General features: G+C 33.0%; 2 protein-coding genes across 2 annotated transcripts; one reads left to right on the top strand and one right to left on the bottom strand.

Annotated features, from left to right (window-relative positions):
• The first annotated feature begins 2,696 nt into the window (after nt 1–2,696).
• On the top strand, nt 2,697–7,227 carry LOC138334906 (uncharacterized). The gene is made up of 5 exons (XM_069283742.1): nt 2,697–2,773; nt 3,057–3,494; nt 3,839–3,979; nt 4,738–4,938; nt 5,372–7,227. The coding sequence occupies exons 2-5, from the start codon at nt 3,063–3,065 to the stop codon at nt 5,573–5,575; spliced, it is 978 nt and encodes a 325-aa protein (XP_069139843.1). The 5' UTR covers nt 2,697–2,773; nt 3,057–3,062; the 3' UTR covers nt 5,576–7,227.
• A 2,528-nt stretch (nt 7,228–9,755) lies between these two features.
• LOC138334907 (uncharacterized) lies at nt 9,756–12,696 on the bottom strand. The gene is made up of 3 exons (XM_069283743.1): nt 12,238–12,696; nt 11,748–11,961; nt 9,756–11,153 (listed from the first exon to the last, which is right to left on the bottom strand). The coding sequence occupies exons 1-3, from the start codon at nt 12,308–12,310 to the stop codon at nt 11,012–11,014; spliced, it is 429 nt and encodes a 142-aa protein (XP_069139844.1). The 5' UTR covers nt 12,311–12,696; the 3' UTR covers nt 9,756–11,011.
• Nucleotides 12,697–21,586: the final 8,890 nt, after the last annotated feature.

Genomic DNA, 21,586 nt, shown 5'->3' with positions numbered 1-21,586 from the left:
AAAAGGGCAAGAGTTTCACAATAAGACACAACACGAAAACATACCGCAGTCTCCCAAAACCCATACCTTGCACTACACACACGCTACACACCGCATACATGGAAGGCCGTCCTTACATGACCCTGGTTGTTAATTGTTTGTTTGATTATTTTAACGTCCTATTAACAGTCAGGGTCATGTAGGGACGGCTGTTAAAAGGACGTTAATTTATCAAACAAACAAACAAAAAAACGAATACCCCATAGTTACATGTATACAGCACACTGGTAAGTCAAAGAACCAGTATGGATTAATATATATCCGTCTATATATTAGTCAATGGTGGGTCTTGAACTTAACACCGTGCCTAATATGTATTGCCTGCTATATGAAACAAAACGCTATGCAAATCATATCAAATGACAAATATTTTCTAATCGTTTGATTTCTACCCATGTTTTAAATATATAGAACCAATATCGGTTGTACAGGTACGTTTTTACAATGTTGCCATAATATTTATCAACAAAGTGAAAAACAGTTTACAACAGTACTCAGTGACCCTGCTGTAATGATTTAAGATATATGATGTAACGTTATTTGATGATAAAATAATTAGGAAATACTTTGGTTACTAACCATCGCTATTAAAGCATCTTCAAAGGTATCCATGCTGAAAGGGCCCCTACATCTTATCAGATAAAGTGATATATGCCGTTCAGTACCTTAAAATTAAAGTATCATGGACTAGTCGGATTTGTGTATTAACATACCGCTAGTTATTTTTTTGATGCGTGGTCAACTTCATATTTTTTATTTCTCTTTTAATGACAATTATTTTCACTACATCGAAGAAACGTATGGAATTTTTTTTAGTAATTTTAATTCTCAGCAACAATAGATAAAAATGCAAGACGAAAATACGTTGTGATCATAACACAGGTTTACATAGCAACGTTTATCATATAATTGAAAATATCATTGAAACTGACAGTGCTTTATATTTGAGGGTAAAAATTGTAGCTTAAACTGTTATTTAAAAGCACTAACTTTTCGTGTATCTGCGGGGAAATCGGTCATCCATAGGAAAAAGGAAATTTACACAGACGATGTATGAAACCAACGGAACATGTTTAGTCATCTGTACCTGTGGAGGTGAAAATTATAGATTATTCAGCCCACAAACACTTTTACTCATCATGTTAGCAGTAGCGAAATATCAAAAGAATACACACATGGATTGTTAATTTTATAGAAATACTTTGACGATGATGCTTTTGTTTCTCAATCGTACTGGCATTTATTTATCTACCATTTTCTGCTTCTATTCAAACTTGTAGAAGTAGTTTACACATTATGAATATTTTAGCTGTAAGAATCACGACAGACATTGAGGAAACATATTCTTTGTGATATTTAACAATATTATTAAACCAAACGACATTTCCTTTTTCCTTTGATTACTGTATTGATATTTTTCATACACATTTAAAGGATCTTTTATAATCATTTTGACGAAACACTCAGTGGTGTATAGCCCTGATGTGTTTAGGAAATTGCGTCTGCATAATTGCATTAAGCATGTCAGTTTAATTTCTGAAGCTTGAGATCATGCAATATGAGCAGCAGGTACTAATCTTACGTGTTTAGGGCTGAAGTTGATCTATTTCGACGACGACCAATACTGTTTTTTGAAATGTCTATTATATATAAAAGATAGCTATTGCAGCTATGATAAGTGTAATGTAATATGATAAAGAGTTGAGAAAAGAGAACACATATAGTCACTGGTGATGGTAGGTTATAATAGAAAAGCATTGCGATTAACCTTTTTATGATAATCCGTTTCAGTTTAATGCCGTCATTACTCTATATTTAAGTGTTGATGATTAAAGCATCTTTTCCATAGTTTTTCTTAAAATAAATTAGTTATTTGATAGCTATCTTAATTGACTACAAAACACACGTGTAACATTCAAAATATAATCGACATTTTGCGAAGTGTATATTACACAACGCATCCAGTATGATCGAAACCGTATAAATGACCACCAGGCGAGAGGCAAACAATCACCAGTGTTATTTCACCAACCTCGTCTCATATCGCTATGGAATATAGGAAACAATATACTCAAAATAATTAGGAAGGTGGCCTATAAATGTGTTTTTGTTTTGATTACACCACCAGCATGATGTAACTATGCTACTTCCTTACTTGATAGGTCTGTCAACCTCAGTCAATAATCGCACAATCACACATATATGTTAAAATTCATTTGCTACTTTAAAAAGTGACATTTTTAGAAGGTGTAACGGAAAGTAGGTATACCGGGACGGCGTGAAAATCAAAATATCATTTTAATCAGATTGTTGTGCTCAGTGAAATAAATGTCAAGTGTATGACACTTTGATGTTCCGTTGCCAGCTATGAACAATTATCTGATTTATACTGTAGAGAATGCAGTCCGTCACCTTTGTTTAATTATTTGTTTTGTATGGTATATTTGTAGACGTGTAATTGTTGTTACTTGACAATCACAACAAACATAAATAAATAAAAGTTTTTATAATTAGCGTGTCTGGGATGGAGTAAAATTTCCATTCTAGAGATCGAGGTTTCATTGGTTGGTTGTCAGATAATCGGAAGTTGTGGTTATCGGCGGAAGTTACGGGCACGCGATTCTTGACCTTTCAACTTTCAATATAAAGATAAATGCTGGCTGAAATACTCATATATCATTTACAACTTTGATTTGAATCAAGAAACGTGTGAGCATATCGGTAGTTCGCGAAAGTAGGTATTGTTTTATTACATTATTTATTATAATACCTTAACATTGCATGGTTATCGATGCAGTTATCTTAAAATAGCTTGCAAGGAAGGAAATGATTTTTTATGTTTCTTTTATTGATTCAATATTGATTTGGTTATGTCCAAGTGAAAAAAAATTGAAGTAGGAAGACCACATGCAAAATTGCTTCTTATCAATGCTTTTGCGAATACCTTTATCTTTGCTGTTTCGTAGATTTATTTCATAGATATAAACAATGATCTAATTTTTTATTCTAATTTTCAGAAGCTAATGAATTCTGGAAATTTGGTACACGAGGTATTTGTTTTGTTCCTTCTGGTGACACTTGCAGCCCCATCACCGATTATCAGGGATACCGAAGGATCTTACAGATTTCCACCAAGTTTTACTGACACATTCCCTGCCAATAGACCACGAGACAATCACAACCATGCTCCTCGTCCTTTAACGAACATTCAAACGAACCCAGACGCGGTGACAGAACAATTATCACCCATACCATCGCCAGTCGGATATGTAGATACTGATCATGTAGTGACTCTGAAGGGAAACTCCTTCCCGGTGGTAGGAGATCAGCAACCAGTTCTCAAGATCTCAGGGTCCGCATCCTTACATTTTCGATTCTGGAAAAGCATATCGAAAAAGGCGATACCTACAGTACAATTTCTCAGAAATTCACTAGAACATCTGGTTTTAAATTATGTAAGTACATGTAAAAAAATGTAGTTTGATGAAGCGATGCATATTGTATTTTCAATCCTATGGAAAAGTTATTTTAAACTTCGTTCCTTTTTAAAACTAAACAATGATATCTGTATTTAGCTATAACAACAAATGTTATGTTAGAAACAGTTGTTGAAAATTTGTTAATATCCGAACTAGAGTGTTAGAAACACATTAGTTGAATATCTGCGTGTATGAAACTTAGGATAACTTATAATTTGTTTTATCATTGTCAAATTATTTATTACTTGTAAATACTATTGATAAGTTGAAACATTCCATTGTTACTGATGTAAATTGATTGTAATATTCTATAATTACAGTGTCAGGACAACAGTGAAATCATACCAGATGACTGTTTGGATTTCGCCCTTAATCTCGTCAGTAACTGGAATGTAGAGGACTTCATTCGATCGCCATCGGAGAATGTGATGCTGATCAAAAATCAAAAGAAATTTGACAAGGTATTTATTTTATATGCTTTTCGTCAATGCTAAAAATCCATCAGCTGCTGTAAGGGTGGATATTTTCGCGAGTTCTAAATTTCGCGATTTGTATGCATAAAACTTTCGCGGTGTTATTTTTTCGGGATATATACACTTTAAGACATTTCACAACTAAGTTCATATCCGTAATAACTAATAATAATTAGTAGTAGTATACATGTATAAAATATTACACACGGAGGAATTTTTCATGATCGGGTGGCTTTCGCATAAATAATCCCCTCGCGAAAATTTCCATGCTTATAGTATGCACATTTCGGAAATTTGAAGTTGTGTTGTGGCATTGGTAATATCGATCTTAAAAACCAAATTTTTTTCGTGGTAACAATTTTCATTGCAAAACCAGTTCGCAACGATCAACGTTCGCTAATAAGATCATTTTTAGCATGTGCTTGATTAAGATATCGATTTTCCAAATATAAACTTTCGCGAAATACCTGGAAGTCTATCGCACGCAGAGTTGGTCAACAGTAGTTTTTTTTTTCTAAACCACCACCCGATATAATATATGTCGAGCATTAATTAGCTTAATCACTGTATTGTCAATTTCGTTTTATGCTTAAATGAAATATAAAAAAATACTGAATTCTTTAACATTGAGTAGTGTTTTAATAACATGTGTGACTCTATCAAGTCTATGCGTATTGTGTTGTTACGGTAGAGTAACCATGTCTCGCCCTACATATCCACCTTACAAGTGTTCATTCATGTTGCAGAAATTACTAACTGACGTCATCCAAGTGCTTCGTTACAATCGGAGAAACCTGACCGACCTCCTTGCTATAGAAAAGCGACATATTTGTGGAAGCGAGGTCGCTTGTGACGTCGACTGCAGTCTGGGGTCCTCCCTCTTCTGTGTCCTGAATGATGTTATTGTTCCAGACATAGACGAGCTCATCATTGGTCTGGGAAAGGAGGTGAGTTTGGGAAGGGAATATTTAAATCAGATTGAGGATGGTAGTTATAGGTACCTTTGTTGCATCATCATTTAAACTATATCCTTAAACAGTATATTATACAAAATCTTCAAACATGAGTTACTTTTATTTTCTTTTTAAAGTATCTATTTCCTTGTTAGATTTGCTCATAGAACATAATATTACTCATTATCATATCTTTACATATTGTTAACACTTTTTAAAAAATGAACCTTTTTTGTTATCTTTCCCTCTTCGTAATATTTAATTATTTTGTTACAAAAATATTTCCCTTTGTAAACGTTTTGTAATTCTAAGACGGGATTTAATATACAAGCCAATATACATAAATGACTACAGAATCATTTGGCTGATATTTCAAAAAGCATACGCATCCGATATTTAACTTACATTTCCATTTATTTACTTTCAGGCCAAATCCTACTTCGGTGCTAGAATAAGTCGGAACATACCGCAGCAAATGAACCCAGAGAGAATGAAGTATTATTCCAAATACAGAGTATTTTATGTACTCGGGACTATGTATAACATGATGCTGCAAATGTTTGAGACGGAAACGGCTCTTAGCTACATACTTGACCTTTCAAACTTATCACGTCTGCAGGTTAAATTGTGAAATCATAAAGCGAATCTTTATTTCTTTTCCGTCGCCTCTGAAATTGTTGAATGAACTGCTCCATCCTCACTTACGGCTATGGTTTACATGCGTCTTCGGGATGAAATGAGGGGTTTTGCTTGGTTGGAATATTCCATGACTGTAATATACCTAGTCTAATTATCGTTTTATTCGTTTATTTTTTTAATTTATGCATTGTTAATTTGTATTTATAAACTTTTTTATTTACTCGTTTTTGACAGAATTTATACACATATCTCATTGTCATCCATTAGCATTTATTAGAAGAGATTTAAATCTAAATCATTTTTATAAACTGTCAATATTGCGTTAGTCAACTCGTCTAGTTTATTCTATGGCAAATGTATAATGCAATACTTTGTTTCCGTCTTATGATTGATAAAAATGATGCCTCGGTGGCCGAGCGGTTAAGATGTCCCTCCTCCACGTCTGCAATGACTCTGGTTGTTAATAAGACTTCTATGGATTAACTTAGATGAATTTTTTATGTTATGAAGATATAACACAAAAATCTGAGTGTATACCGTAACATAAAAAATCTATTCAAGTTAACACTTTAATTCAATTAAATAAAGATAATCCATTCGATTTTCAAAATTAATTTTGGGACTCTTTTGTCTATGAAATAATCAGGTTGTTATCTCAGCCAATCATAAACGACGTTATAAACGACCATTCTTTCCTTTATGGGATGATACATAACTTTTTTAAGCCAATAGAAATGCTCATTACATGTAAAATTGAATTATGAAAAAAAAATTAGCCAAACCTTCATGACGTGAACAGAACGGTATATATATCCTGATTACACCAAGGATATGTAGTAATATACCTACTGATAGTTCTATGTCAACTTTTCCAACGATTTCATTAGATTGTGTTAGCGATCTTTTGCATAATATCCTGTTTAAGTCCATAATAATGGGATGGCGTATACAATTGTCCAAAATGATTCTATTCAGACGAATTTAAGTACATTCATCATTTTTGAAGTTGGACATCTTCGATATAGTTTTTCTTCCTATTACTTAATTGCCTGATCATTTAAAAAATGCAGGTTTTGTGATAGAGGAAAGAGGGGATACTCGATATGGGGGGGGGGGGTTTCATACAATGTCTGACGACCTAAAGCTGTCTGTCTAGTGGTTTAATGTCAGACTATTTGCCACTTCGTCACTCGACCACATCCAGTAGCCAAATATTTCGAGATTTTCTTAAACTGACTCGTCTTTTCAATGCATTCACCATTTTAATAGATGACATCAGTTGTGGTTTACAATATCATGAAAACTAATATATGATGTCTCATATCTAATTACCCAATTATTTTTTATTTGCAGTCAATAATGTACACGTACAAATGTTTATTTATTGTATTGTGTTTTGTAAATATATTTATTTTTAGGCCAATTTTATTTATGTGGAATGTACTGTGCTATTGCACAAAATGTTTAATATTGATGATCCATGAGCATCTATATTTCTCAGGTTGTGTTGTGTTTAAAAATAGACTTTAGTCTAGAAATGAGAACTATATATAGTATATACTATTATATACTAGTATATATTTTACACACTTATATTATTTAGATATGTAAACTTGAAATATTAAAATTGATTTACACTATTCATTATACGCTTTAGACTTTTTTATAGACCGACAAACTATGATTGAATGGCATATACTTATTTTCACTCCAGAATAAAGATTAAAATCTACACAATGACAATTTCGCAAACATTATAATCAAAACGATCATAACATTAATGTGTGAGATAAAAAAAATGTTCTCTTGTACATTGTATCTATTTAAGCGACTATTAAGAGTTAACTCCCCTACACCGTACACCGCCATATACTATTTTGTTGTGCTATATACACTGCCCTCCGGTTTGTGTCGTTTTGTTTTATTCATTTTAAATTGTTTGCATCTTATAAATGACATTTTTTAAATGTAGAACGTTTATATAACTATTATCCCAAGACCATGCCATTATAGTTTGTTAAGGTGTAGGGAATTATCCACTCTGTTTGTGTTGATACAAATTAAAACCGAAACATCTCTTTTTTATAAAAACGTAAATCGAATATAAATTAAGTTATGATATAGAAAAGCTATTAGCTCACTGGTGACACTGCACTTAAAAACACTTCCATAATAATTTGAAAATTGCTAAATGTCTATCTCCCAGTGCCGTAACTGACTTTGCTACTCAGCAGTGAATTTGATCTACATTCTTTACATACCCTGCTACATTTTTGTTTGTAGGTTTGATGATAAATGTATATATATAATTTTGTTATTAGTGAGCTTGCAGTTCGCCATACTTAATATGATTGGTCTTACTTTTTGGCTGTCAAATAACCAAAAACGTCTTTGAAATACCAAATGGCATACTGTGTTATCCATCCATACATACACTTTTTAAAAAATCGTATCTCTCGAAAAGTGGTTTACTAGGCATGGTGAATGGGGTCGTGGTTTGGAAGACTGGAATTGTTCTTGTAAATGTTGTATGGTTATCCACAAATGTGTGAATTTCACTTAACACAGCATTACCTAGAGGGTAATTAGTATCCAAATGATCATTATGTATTGTTGAATTGTAATAAAACATATTTATGTTTTGATTTCAGTCGGTCTAAAACAAAATTCTGAAATTGCTTAACACAAAGAAGATAAATACAATGTTCACCTTTATAACGTTATCATTATCACATCAGATGTTGAAATGTTTTATCTTACGTCTAGGTTGTTAATGATAATTGTTTTTAGTGGCGTCTTTACATTAGGCTCATGTCCCAAACCGTAATTAACCCACTACATCATGTCTGATGTGAAAAACGACGGCTATTAGACGTCCTTTCATACAAACATTTATCAGTAGGAAAAGACATTATTAGTATATGTCATATATAGTTAAAGCAATGGTTTTGAAGACATTTCCTTCCCAAAAAATATAAATGTTAGGATTGCCTTAATGTCTCTTCCTTCTGTACTTAAAATAATCATTTGACGATTTTTCTATATAATGTCTATGGTAAAGTCCGAGCTCTGATGTTTGCGCGATTATTATAGTTAGTGGATTTTGTGGAAATACCTATATATTTCACATTCCTTTATGCAGATCATAGTCATTATAAAGTGTGTTGAATATTATTTCTCTGATTTTGATTATCTATTAGTTTTAACATTGACCGATCATGCACTGTAATTTTCTGTCCGACCATTTTTTTCCAACTTTTTTTTGTCAAAGTAGGTTAACAAATTAATAATATTGATATCTACACTTTAAGTCAATACATATTTTATCATTTAAACGACTATTTTGTACTCCGGTCCTGCCCGCTTCTTGCCAATTCTGCACGATCCTGCCCGATTCTGCTTGTTTCTTACCTATCCTGCCCGATCCTGTAAATCGTGTTTTCGGTCTATGGTTCTTACCACACTCACTGCCCTCCTTTAGTATCAAAGAGGAGGAAACTCAATGTTAGAAGAAGTTTTGTCAGTCCATTTTAAATCCACTAGACATTGCCTACTCCATCGGACTTTATAGAGTAAATTTATAAGGCCGAATTTTAATCATAATGATTTATTACATGTTAGAGTGGCTTTACAATGTATAATTTGTACACACAAGATCAATGATTTTATGTAGTGGCCCTAATACGTCGCCGTAAAGAATTAATAATTTGTTTTCGTTTGAAGACATCTGTGTCACTAAAGAAAATTCCTGCAGTCAAGCATATGTTATACTATTTGATAGAACTCATCCCGCTTCCAGAAAGTCTTATATTCAATATTTTCCCTGATTAAAGTCCTGGAGCGATCTAAATTGATTTTTCATTTCTCGACATATCTGTAAATTATATCAATTGCACGAAATAAAATGTTGGGACCTCTAGATAATATGTCGAGCGCTCACAAATTATTATTATTTTGTGTGTGTGTGTGTGTGTGTGTGTGTGTGTGTGTGTGTGTGTGTGTGTGTGTGTATGTGTGTGTGTGTGTGTGTGTGTGTGTGTGTGTGTGTGTGTGTGTGTGTGTGTGTGCTAGAGATCATTCAAACGAAAACTTATATCGTTAATGTGCTTCATGTTTAAACGAATGTATCTTATGTTTTAATGTTTTACTATACAAACAACTAGCAAGAGATATTAAGATTTTCCTGTGATTTATTTTATGTTATTTGTACAAGGCAGACAAATATTATTTTAAACAAATATCAAATTATTATTAGTAAATAGCACCACTTCTCATGCATCATTATTTCAGACAGAGGCGTTTCATTTTCAATTTGAGGAAAACAGTCGATAATGATCAAAACAAAAGAAAAATATCAATATCATTTGCAAGTTTTGAAACTCTTAATTTTCTACATTTGTCTTATCTTAGATATATTTAATACTGTGCTTCAATAAGCACACCATTTATGATATTCACATCTTATTGGGCTGCTCAGATGCATAATGCCATTTAATGTTGTGAATGAAAGTGTCCTTATATTCGTAATTAATTAAAACGAGATGAAATGAAAATCAAAATTCACTTCATTTTCTTCATTTAGGAAACAAATCAATCAAAAAGGACAAATTTCATATATTTGTGTCATTTGAATAATGTTACTTAATAAAATGAATTACATAAGGCGATACTGTGTAGCTGTTTAATTCTACGGTAAGAACACTTTGCTTTATCTTCTTGCTTCTTTGATGTTAATTCACGAGGAAGAATATATTCGCGCATTTTTCTATTGCATTTTTCTATTCTTAATAAAAACAATCTTAACAGATTATCTAACATGCCATTCTTTCTTGTTCTACTAGTCGTGGACACTTGAATTCACGGAATTATTTTGACCGGAAAGATAGCAAATTTTAATTCCCGCGAAAAATACAGCTATACAGTATATCATAGACCATTGTCTACGGTAGCGACGCAGTCTTCTTTGTATAAGAAGTCATGTCATGTTAATGTCTTTTTTTATCTACTTTAGTATCTACTATACATATGATGACATGTACTGTTCATCAAAGGCACGCGCTGTACAACATCTACGTCTAATATGCTAATGAGATAGCTGCATGCGTAGACAGTCAGTCCAGATGTATTCAGACGGCCCAATGTTTAGAGACAAGCTCATATCCTGTCTAGAGATGATTTGATGGGTTCGTTACGAACACAAGTCTATAACACTTCACATGAATACACCTCACGTTTTCTCCCAAAACAATGACTTCTTTATAAAATTGGAAAAATAATTACTTATTATATAAGCTTATAAATTACAACAAATATGTTTTTTCAGTAAAAAATATAAATGTGCATTTTAAATGCTATTCGTATCTATCTACAACATTCACATTGCACATGCTATTACAGATATAGAGAAGGCAATGATAATGCTAGACGGTTAGTTCAGTCTATCAGCAATCCTCGCCATTCCGCCGTAACCACCAGGTAAATAATCTGCCATTGGATAATCGGCTGCCATAGCAAGTCCTTGACCTCTCCTCCTGCTGGATAGTGACAGACCAGTGGATCCTCCGGGACTTCTGAAAATAGAAGAAATAAATATCCTTAACAGCTCTTCGTATAGTCGTAATATTGATTTAATATACCAATAAGGTCATAACGGTATAGTAGCACTGAAAAAATTACAAAGGACAAAAATGACCTGGCAATTGTGGATCTGGAACTTGTAAGCCAGACGTGAAAGGCTAATGTTAGAAAACGATATTTACTCGGTCACTTTGACCATGTTCAGTTGACTTATACTAATAATGCATTGTACTGAGCCTATATTAAAGCATTTCGCACACTTTGAGTGCCTCAAAAGAAAAGAATTGCTTACGACCAATATTAAAAAGAAAAGTAGGTTTTACATTGTTATATAAAAGAGGCTAATTTATGTCTGTCATGGATAAGCAAATCATATACTTTTAGTTTACAAAAGGATCTTAAAGGTATGTATTTACGGTGTCACATATTATGCAGAAAATATAAGACACAGTTTGAAAGTATCACGCGCACTCATACATTGTCACGGTTTTGTTTTATCAGTATATATATATATATATCATCAATATAACATCGAGCACATTAAAATTTCAATAAAAATAGCGTTTGAGAAATATCGTTCTACTTACTGAACCAGTATCCCTCCAAGACCACCCATATCAACATCAGCTACCATCGGCTGTTTCATCCGATTCATCGTCTTCCTTTCTCTAACAGCGTTTATGGTTTGAGATATAAAGTCTGGAATCCAACGAAGTGCAGGGTTGCTTGTCATATTGGCCATAATCCCTTTCGGAATGAATTTACTAAAGAAGTCCGTCACTGGAGCGACATTGTTTTGGCCTGAAATGAAAAAATAATACATATTTATTTGGAGAAGACGATATGAACTTACAAATGAAAAAAGAATTAGGAGGAACAAATATAAGAATTAAAATGATGTTTATGATAAATGCCCTTTTAACATACAATAATAATATTAGTGGGTCTTTGAATAGTATCAATGGAAGTATAATATTATGTAAATATTTCATCATATGTATTTGAATTTGTATGCACTGCATGTAGTAGACATTTGCGTGCAAATAGTACAATATGACCATTACAAAACATACGTACCACCAAACATGTCCATTGGAAATGCAGATACCGTCACTATGACACACAGTACACAGAAGAATTTAGTTAACATCTTTGCCTTTCTTGAATTCCAAAGCACCCTAAACTGATAATTCTGGAATAACAAAGTTCTTCCAAACTGTTTTACTCTGGGCAGCAGTTCTAACTGTTTCGTCAGACGTTAATTGGTGAGTATTGATAAAACGTGGATTTCCGTATCATTAATGAGCTAAACAAAATTAGCAACGTAAAACGACTTAGGTCACCACAAACTTTTATCTAGCCAAGACCAAATCAAATTTGTCTATAAATTTAAAGTCGTATATGTTTTACAGATAGTCTATCTCGGATAATCATCAGCAAAATTATATCAATATCTCAAATCTCGCAAACACTTCAATGAAGAAAGACATTCGTTGAATGCTGACACTTAACAGTTCACGAGTACCTATGTTGTTTCCAAAACTGTACAGTCTGTCCAGTGTGTTTAATCAGAGCGTAAAACCCCTTATATATGTTTATAGTAATCATTCCATTGACGCACTCGGAGTAATAATTCAATATATAGATATATCCGTCTTCACCCACGCACCTCTAACATCAATATTTTGACAAATAACCCCTATTAATGTGTCTGTTTATCACATTTTGGTCAGAGGTCAGCTATTAAAGTGACATTTGTACGTGTTGTGGGGACATCAAATGACTGTGCGGTTTGGAAGAAAATGTGTATTTCTTACCACAATATATAGATAATTATTTCAAATGTTGCACTTTTTCATACCATTGACAGAACAAAGCATGTACTTTTAAGTGTTATGCAAAAAGGCACTGGTACTCATTGTTTTGATATATATTACGTTTTTATAGCAACTGCAAATGATGAATATATTTCTTTTTAAATAAATCATATAAACATTTATTTTACGCAAATGGACTTATGATAACAAATCAGAGAAAATATGTTTATATATCGCAATGCAGTTATTTGCATTGTATTTGTATACAACAGGTTTTTTTGTTGTTTGTTTTTTGTTATAACTAATCCATTTCAAAATGTTTGTTTGTAATACGATAGTTATCACCGTATTTATTGTGTGCAGATGTCTGTCATAAGTATGATGCCACGAGAATAGAATACATGATTTAATAAGTATATAAAGTAATAGATTTGTTATGCCATCAAACATTAAAGATCCTCCACCGCCCAAGGAGCATAAATAATACTCATCATTTGTCCAATTATTGTGGTTTAATCTTGTATATATGTCTAATGAATAGGAAAAAAATAATATAAAATAATTTATTTTGCTTTTGGTGCATGCACAATCAGCACTTTATTCCAGTTAGGACATAATGCCACGCAATTAATTAATTTTAATATTTTTATCTTTAAGTAAAATTAGAAGCTCAAAATTTCCATTGGTGATAATAGTGTTAAGTAAGTAAGGTTTGTAACTGAAGAGAAACACTAATTCGCCTGTTCCTGATAGAGAAAAATACCATTAGTATGCGGTGGAGCATCTATTTTGATATAATACTGTCCTTTAAGAATTTCTTACGATATGAAGCACCACATAAGTAACATACTGTTGCGTAAAAACACACCAAGAGGTATTTAAAACACTCGATACAAGGACAACATTTTTTTTCTAAATTTAAATCCCGTCCCATCAAACATTACAAAAAGACAATAATCAATACATTATGAAAGCTTTCTGTTCAGAATATTGCTTAAATTCGTTATAAGTCCAGATCGATGATAATTTTTTTTTAATCTTACCTTACTGTCAATGCAGGCGGATCGCAAATTCTAATCCAAAGTTTGCATATCCCTTCTTATATAGTCTCTTAAAGCATGTTTGTGTGGCCTGCCGTGGTGTTGTGCGGCGTGGGACATTTGTTTTACAGTTAACAGTCTTACTTTCTAAGACTTCTCTGATACACGTAAAACTATCCATCAGTTTTGACCGAATATAATTTTAATGTATAAAGTTTCGTATTATAAATGATGAACTCATATATACTGACCTCTTCCCTGCTATGTGGTATACTAAATTTATTGTATTAAAGGGACTAAATCATTTACATAGATTTCTTTGGGTTTTTGAAATCTTATTTGAAATATTGTCAATGCTTATCAACATTAAAATATCGCCAACACAACATGCATCTGTTTCTGTCGGCATTGGCTGTTTATAAAGGAAAGAACCGAGTGCAGCTTTGAGTTCAAAATCGGGATCGCTGAAAATCAATAACACCACTGTAAGGGGCCACTTATATTTTATCGGTTATATTGACCTGATTCAGTGAAATAGCTACATTGACAAGTAAATCAGCATACGTTCTATGAAGCTTTAGAGTATGTGATGGAAATATGAAAAGAAGTAAGAGGTATTTTCACCCGTTAATTATGCATATATTATACATGTATACAGGGGTACGTGTACTTTATTAAGCAAGCATTTACATTTTACATAGGTCTACAATGTATATGTAAGGTTTAACAGGGGCGTAGCTTGCTCTATAAAAAAAAAGCCCGGGCTTACACATAAAAAATCCTAGTATGAGTTATTCATTGTCTTGTAAAGTTAAAACATCTATGTCGATCCGTCAAAGTCTTGAATGTAAATTAAAATAAAAGTTAAAATAACCTATACGTAGATGATTTATCTAAAATTAATAATGCTGAAATATACGTTATGCTTTAATATGAATCTTCTAAGACACAAAGTGGCTTTTTCAAGCTTAAAACGAAAGACACGCAAAGTCAAAGCACGACATATGAAATATCGAAAGTGACACCTCGCAAATTATAGTGACACAGAGTAGATTCTACTTAGATAGTCCGCTAAAACATGCTTATATTATTAGGCTTTTTATTTATTTTTTGCCAAATATAAAGTCTATATATTAGGCAAAAAACAACAACAACTTATAATATAGGCAGGCTTAGCGGACTAGATTCTATTTAGTCAAGGCCACCTTATCTAGATATTATGCGATTATTGTTCCAACATCCCAACCCAGAGTAAATGCACAATCTACTGACACATACTCTTGTTGGAGCGATATAGAGAAATAAAACTTCCCGTCAAGTCATAGACTTAAAAAAGACAAAATACTATTTTTTTTTCTATCAGTGCGACTTTTATGCCTTACAATATGAGGCGCTGTTTTTATATTCATTCACTTTTTTCACATATATGTATAATTTGATTTTTACACATAAAAAAATCGATAACGTAAGAAAGTTTCGTCAATCTATCCTCAAATCCCATTAGAGCCACTCAAGATACATGCAGGACTTATCATGAGATTTTCATATACTTTTTAAGTACTAAACAGTAACACATAATTATCAGGTACAGGTAGAAAACAGTCCTATACATTTGATTTTAATAAATATAGCTTAGCAATACCAAGCATTATCAAATATCATTTTCGGGGCTAAACAATTCCTTAAAACCATTTTCCGTCGGGGGGCTTCGCCCCCTGAACCCCCTAACCAGGGCGCTGCCCTGGACCCGCTTGCACATGTAAAAGACTCTAGCTACGCCCCTGAGGTATATTTTTGCTTTGAATACATAAAATACACATACAATTTAGATATGATTTTTTAAAAACGCTTCATCGCTGACAAATGGTATTTTTTCACTATCAATAACAGGAGCAGACGATTTAGTGTTTTTCTTCAGTTAAAAAAGTTACTTACTTTACACTATTGAAAAGTTTGAGCTTCTAATTTTACTTCAAGTGGCACTATATTCTATATGGAATTAAGTACTGATTGCGCATGCATCGAAGGGAACAGAAATTATTTTATACTATTTTTTGTGTTAATTAGACATATGTACACGATTAAATACCAATTATTGTTCAAATGATGAATATCATTCATGCTCTGTCGGTGTTGGAGAATCTTAAGTAATTCAGATGGAAAAGGGTTATATAACTAGTGACATGTAGAGGAATGTGCATTAGACGGTAGACTTTATAACTAGGGATATATACACTAGGTATATTTAAAACATGGCTATGATATCATCTTTTGTTGTCCCCAGTACTTTATTTAGACTATTGTTCAAGTACTTGTTCTGTCTGTAGATTAGTACACCTTTCACTGTACATTAGTTTATCTGTAGCTGTAGATTAGTTTCAACTAATATACAGTTCCAGGTAAACTAATTTACAATGAAAGGTAGAGAGTGACACTACATGCAGCATTGTAAAATTGGACAGATAAATAAACAATAAATGTAATCAAATTCAACATAAATGTAATAGAAAACTTCAATAATACATATTATTCTTAATCATATAATCATATTCTTCATTTCATAACGTAGAGCGGTATATTCAAAATTAATACATTTCCATGATAATCCTCCATATCTTGTGAATTTTCGGCAAGTTATATCCAAGTAAATGGTTTGCTTCTGACATAAAGAGCAGTTAAATTAAAATATCACAAAATAAACTCTTTATTGGAAATTTGATAATCATTTTAGATAGTTTGACTTCGTAAAGATCTTATCTGCACTGTCTGCCATGTTGCCTCTTGTACTCCTCCACTCAGAATGAAGAGAACTCAACTCACAAAAAATCTCTTGTAATAAAATTGGTATGGAATTTCATGAAAAATTCATGAAATGCATGCACGACCAGAGTAGACATATTACAACAGTTACTGTGCTGACATGTTCAGTGTCAAAGATGGTTGAAGGCCTTACCTGTAGCTGTAGATTAGTTACACAATAGCCATAGTTAGCATTGTACATCAGAGTGCCATGTTTTAAGTAAGAGAAACACCTCAAACTGTAGATTAGTCAAGATAATGAACAATGTACTTATTACATAATTTGTTTACACCAATTTATATTTGAGGAAATAGAATATTTTCAACTATTATCCCGACTGTTCAATAAATCCCTGTTTATTGCACAGTTCAAAGTTATATTACATGCTTCCATGGAAACGTTATATTGCACGGTTGAGATGTTATATTGCACGGCTTTAGGAACACCTCACTGTTGTTGTCTAGTTTTGTAGACGACTTCTGAGGAATCGCGCGTAACAGTGAGTTACGTTATTATGACGTCACAAATGTTCACGCTCAATTTCGCGCTAGCTTTATATATCTCGAATCAAGCACATCATGTAGACGTTTATCGAGTAGATGACTGGCACGGCGAATGTATTAGATTAAAAAGTTGCATGCAGGTCTAATGATGTTAAAGAAGACAATAAGACATTCAAACCGGAGTTACAATGTGACGTACGTAGGTAATACGTCAATCTTCAATAGGACTTGAAGCTTATCCGTACGGTACGGTGCTTGTGATTTTGTTAAATGATTGTCGTATTCGTTTTATAAAATATTAAACTGAAAATAGTGATTATGTAATAAAACAAATATTTTATGAGTTTCTGTGCTCTAATTCATAATATTTACCCTTCGGTGGTGGTAATAAAAAAATATCATCATTGCACTAGGCCTTCGTCCTCGTGCAATATAACATTTGTTGATTACCACCACCTCGGGTTAAATATTATGAACTAGAGCACAGTAACCCATGATATATTTGTATAATAGGGAATTTCCATTAGACGGATAGACTATAACTAGGTATTTATAGGGAATGTCCATCAGACGGATATATATTATAACTAGGGCTATATAAGGAATATCCAATAGACGGATAGAGGCTATAACTAGAGATATATAGGGAATGCCCGTTAGACGGATAGACATTATAGCTAAGGATATATAGGGAATGTCAAATATTGATATAATGATAAAAGAAATACATGTATCTCATTAGTCCGCTAAACATGCCTACATGTATATTATTTGTTTTTCCTTATTATAAAGTTTATATCTTAGGCCAATTAAAAAAAACTAATAATATTGGCCGGTTTAGCGGACTAGTAGGCCTACCTAATTATATCATGACAAATGAAAATAAAATAATGGTAGAAGCAAGTATAAAACCATATAATATAATGAAAACTCTTCTTTATAGCTGCAAAAACCTTAACAATATATGAATATTTACTCTTAGGACCTCTTCACAAAACTTCTGCATACGTTTCAACATTTATTAAATTTAAACAGTAATCAGGAACTTGTAGTCGATAATTTGGTGTTTTCAGTCGATAGCAGATATGTCCATTAAACAGATGAGATTTCCTTCGGTGAATGTTCCCACATCGCGCATGCACACAGGGATTGTTTACCTTGTCGAAAGATAATAATATGAAATAGTGACTAGGTCGTTTCTATTTATTTTCAGTTTTTTCTCCATTTTGAACAATTGTTATACAAACTTTTCAATTTTTTTATTAACACAAAGTACACAATTTTTACAATTATTTTCAGTTCTATAATTCGTTTTATCTTTTATTACATGATTTTTTAACGATTTAGTCCCTTTAATGCATTCATATTTGGAATATCTGCATTTTACCATAGAACTTGAGAAACAAGTTTAATATTAATTTAGATACATGTAATTCCATATAGAAATTGATTCCGTTCTTAACATTCAGAGTAGTTTATATTAAGTTTTTTTTTTTTTTTGCTACATGATTTTTTATAGACGAAATAAAGACCTAATATATATTTAATATACAATTATCGACCTATTTTCAGGTGGATACGGTGAGTTATCAACCCGAGTAAGTTATATATCCCGAGGCCGGAGGCCGAGGGTTATATCATTTACGAGGGTTGATAACTCACCGTATCCACCTGAAAATAGGTCGATAACTGTTTTATTATATGAAACATACATATATTTACCCGGCTCTTCAAAAAGAATTAACTACAAAAACAGTATGGTATTTGCAAACTTTCTGTTTACAAAAGTAGTTACATGTAGTATTAAAGGTAAATATCCAAATGCTCGTTGCTAACGGTGTAGACTCACTGACTGGTAGAACCGGAATATTGTATCAACTGCCCGTCTTGCATTCTTGAACGTTTTCCATACATTGAAGCAGTTCATTTCTGTTGATAACCGTTGATCGCAGTAAACTTGCTGCCTTCCGCCTTAATAATGACGTCACAATAGACTGTCCCGACGTCATTGAATGAGGGAAACTCCCGTTACGCTATATTTGGGTACGACTCGACGTCAAAAGTGATTATGACGTCACATCTCAAGGGAATTTTCCTCGATCTATTTTTGACACAGGTTACTGGACTCGCGAGAGGTATCTGGACTGAGTCCAGTAACCTCGCGTGCTTTTCGCCGCCGATTTCGGGGTTGATATCGCAGTTGATGAATACTTCTGAGAAGCGTATCGGCCAATCAAAAGACAGCAAAAGCAGCAGTCATATAATAATATACAATTATCGACCTATTTTCAGGTGGATACGGTGAGTTATCAACCCGAGTAAGTGATATATCCCGAGGCCGGAGGCCGAGGGTTATATCATTTTCGAGGGTTGATAACTCACCGTATCCACCTGAAAATAGGTCGATAACTGTTTTATTATATGACACTTACGTGATATTAAGCCAGCTCTTCAAAAAGACTTTTAAAACTACAAAAAACAAGATGATATTTGCAAACTTTCTGTTTACAAAAGCAATTACATGTAGTAAATGGTAAATATCCAAATGCTTCTTGCTAACGGTTTAGACTGGTAGAACTGGAATATTGTATCAACTGCAGCCCGTCTGGCATTCTTGAACGTTTTCCATAAATTGAAGTTTGCAGTTGTCACCGTTGATCGCAGTGAACTTGCTGCCTTCCGCCATGTATGTTGCCGACTATAATATTGACGTCACAATAGATTATCCCGACGTCATTGAATGAGGGAAACTCCTGTTACGCTGTATTTGGGTACGACTTGACGTCAAAAGTGATTATGACGTCACATTTCAAGGGAGTTTTCCTCGATCTATTTTTGACACAGGTTACTGGACTCGCGAGAGGTATCTGGACTGAGTCCAGTAACCTCGCGTGCTTTTTGCCGCCGATTTCGGGGTTGATATCGCAGTTGATGAATACTTCTGAGAAGCGTATCGGCCAATCAAAAGACAGCAAAAGCAGCAGTCATATAATAATCTTCGTTAAATCTACGGTAAATTTAAAAATGTAAAAGTAACGCCTCAGAAAATATTTTAACATTTTAATAATTTTATTGAAAGACTAATAACACTTTCTATAACAATCATCGCCTATTACTGATTCAACAAAACATTGTACATCTCGTATCGTTATGGTCTATCTAGATTCCAGATATTTTTGGGACGTCACAAGTCCTTATTTTACTAATAGTATAATTATATTAATCATGTTTGTAAAACTATTATAGATAATCCTTTTATATTATAACTAAAATGGTATTGGACCAGACTTATCCAAAAAGTAAAAACGCATCCCTACAACAATGATTGAAATCTTGACATGCCCAACTAAGTACACATTTATCAATCAGAAATCCTTTATTGCCAATGACAGCTGACCGATCGCCAGGTCTGCCTCCTGCTCGCAAACCGTGTTTCTATTCAATGTCGGCGCAATGCAAAGTAAAGTGCAGTTTGATTGACAGCTGGCGATCCGTCAATGCTATAGTTCGGCGTGTATTTATTTGTAATAAGATTGCGATCCATATGCAGACCCGATTAGCGTTACTTGTACCCAAAAAGACAAGAGTAAAGTAAAATAAACCGTCGATTAGTCCCACCATCCGATGATTGTGACGTCATCTTTTGACGTGCGTTTCGTGACACCATAATCGCCTGATGGTGATACTAATCGACGTTAATACTCTTGCAATAAAATTGGGAAATAACTTTTTTTTGGACGTTTAGAAGAAATTTCTTGTGATGGGAATGAAATAGCTGTGATGCATAATTTGCTTTTGCTCGACCAAACTGTCCCAAATAAAATTTGATATCCCGTTTGTTAATTGTTTTTATGATAATATACATTATGCATACCAATTCCCAATAGTTACTCTACATGAAAGTTTATTGGCTTGTTTTTCTTCTTGTTTCAAATTTTGTATTTCCTTGTTATAAGTACTTTATAGAGTACACAAGTAGAAAATACATTATTTGTTGTGGAAGGGTCATATTATGTTTATTGGACGACAACGACCACGCATTCACAGTTCAGATCAATTCAATATCGATATATAAGTAAATATAACCACATATATAAGGTAACGGAATGGAATGTTGATCATGTTTGTTAAGTTATCAGGTCGATTTTAACGGTATACAGGAAGTATGAAATGTTTATTAGTATAGGCTATCAACCAATAAAGACAATCAAGACAATAGAAAATATACTATTATATGATAAAATGCTCTCATGATAGCTGTTATTG

This window comes from Argopecten irradians, chromosome 11, assembly GCF_041381155.1.
Source record: "Argopecten irradians isolate NY chromosome 11, Ai_NY, whole genome shotgun sequence".
Lineage (NCBI taxonomy): Eukaryota > Metazoa > Mollusca > Bivalvia > Pectinida > Pectinidae > Argopecten > Argopecten irradians.
The sequence above is the reverse complement of the archived record's forward strand: the minus strand, read 5'-3'. Positions and strand labels throughout refer to the sequence as shown.